At 43.5% G+C, this 2,046-nt stretch overlaps 1 protein-coding gene across 1 annotated transcript in view; it reads right to left on the bottom strand.

Annotated features, from left to right (window-relative positions):
- Nucleotides 1-218: 218 nt before the first annotated feature.
- Nucleotides 219-2,046, bottom strand: part of asz1 (ankyrin repeat, SAM and basic leucine zipper domain containing 1) — a 57,752-nt gene continuing 55,924 nt past the window's right edge. Inside the window, exon 13 of the mRNA XM_037683230.1 lies at nt 219-537. Within this exon, the coding sequence (XP_037539158.1) occupies nt 391-537 (147 nt within the window). The 3' untranslated portion in view covers nt 219-390. The remainder of the gene's footprint in view (nt 538-2,046) is intronic.

Raw genomic sequence — 2,046 nt, 5'->3', positions numbered from 1 at the left:
ACGTATAGTGAGTACTTCACTGACAGAGTACACGTATAGTGAGTACTTCACTGACAGAGTACACGTATAGTGAGTACTTCACTGACAGAGTACACGTATAGTGAGTACTTCACTGGCAGAGGCAGACAAGAGAAAAAAAAGGACACAACTCAAGAACCTTCTGAAGCCGATCGTTTGTCTTTGCAGCGTTTTATTCTTAAAGAATCTAGACTCTTTCAAAACTAATAAAAGGACTTGGGACCAAAACTCGCTGAAGAGCTAAGAAACCAAAACAAACTTTTTGAAATATCTCTTAAAAATAAAATTCTTACGACTGAACTTGGAGTAGGAAACAAGATCGTAACAGGAAGTCTGACAGACGTACGCAGGTTGGAAGACCTTCGTGAAGGTCTACGCCCTGCCGCCGGCAGCCTTGCACAGCAGGAAGATGGCGGCGGCTCCGAGCGCACTGGTACCGGTGACGGTCAGAAACCACGCTCTCCAGCTGCTGGAGGAAGGAGGCTGAGGGAGCTGATGGCAATCTTTGGCTTCATCCATCTGAGGGAAGACAACAAACGGAGTTGAACACTGGACAAAGAAAAAGCCATTTTGACGTCAGACAGGAAGCAGAACCTGCTCAAACCCTAAACCTGGATTACAACACGTGGAACAGTCAGGTTTAGGCCAGCCTTGAAGCTTCTGCTCATTTACTGCTATCGAAATATCTTCAGCTCATTCTGAGGTGAGGCCATGTCTGGACCCACTGCACCACTGCTCGAGTCCCTCAAACTTCTCGAGTCAATCCCTCCAGGATTCCCGGGTCAAGTGGAGCATCCGGTCTGTCAGAGGGTGATGCACCAAAGAGCTGAATCCTCATCACGTGAGAAAGATTAAAAACCACGGAGCTCCAAGTTTGCTTCTTAGAAAAAGGCCTTGAAAGGCTGAACTGGGATTTGTTCAAACTTCCTGGATTCATACAAAGAAGTCTTTAATCCCACAGGAGGAGAATGAGCCCAGATCCAGCAGCCGACACTCCCCACCCAGAACGACTCAATAGTTTTCTCTTTCTAAAACAACATTTCTTGTTGTCTTAAAACTTGTGGACAGCCAGTAAAATGTGTTTCAGTCTAAAAACCCACATCTGAAATATTTGGGCAAAGATTTGGTGACAAGGTGTCCTTGGACTCCACAGAGTAATCTTCGTTATTTGAGGAAACAATACTTTGGACCTATATAAAACTAGAACGCAGTTTCCTCCGATGATCGAGGCGGTCAGTTGCATTTATATTTGGTGGCAGCCATCTTGGATTCTGTTTGACAGTGTCCTTTCTTACGTGTCAGTTACAAGATCGGACGTCAGTGTCTCACTTTATTTTGAAAGTAGTTGGCTCATGAGGAGACGGAGGGGCTGAGTGTATTCCTAGTTCCTCTCTTCGTTCTGCGATGGGAGACAAAAACCAGCAAATGCCAACACTGTTAGGTGTCTCTTTATTTAGGCTCACTGGTAGTAACAGTCAGTGTGCCGAAACAAAGAGGCTTTCATAACAAACGTACGTTTTGTGAGCGTTTTAAAACTGGGGTGCCAATACGTCGATCTCAATCTACTGGTGGACCTCCCAAGGTATTCTGGGTAGATGTCATTAAAACTAGACATCAGCTAATCTTCCATCTTTGACGTGTGTCTCTTGACTGACAGGCAGGGCAGCCAGTCTGAGCCTCGTTTACACGACGTGAAACGTTCATTTACAGACAACGTCCTGATCCTCTCTGAACCTGAAGGTTTCTGAGTCCAGGTCTCAGAGTGGACATGTTCAGAGGAACCCCCCACGGAGGACTGAAGTGGCACATGAACACTCCAGGCAGCTGCAGTCCAAAGTTTCTCTACTCTAACATCAGTTATAATAAATAACAACAGTTATAATAAATAACATCAGTTATAATAAATAACTGTTGTTATTTATGATAACTGTTGTTATTTATGATAACAACAGTTATAATAAATAACAAAAGTTATTTTTTTATAACTGTTGTTATTTATTATAACTGTTGTTATTTATGATAACAACA

This window comes from Nematolebias whitei, chromosome 10 (genome assembly GCF_014905685.2).
Source record: "Nematolebias whitei isolate Nwh7 chromosome 10, NemWhi1, whole genome shotgun sequence".
NCBI classification, from domain to species: Eukaryota; Metazoa; Chordata; class Actinopteri; order Cyprinodontiformes; family Rivulidae; genus Nematolebias; species Nematolebias whitei.
Note: the sequence above shows the minus strand (reverse complement) of the source record. Positions and strands in the feature narration are given on the sequence as shown.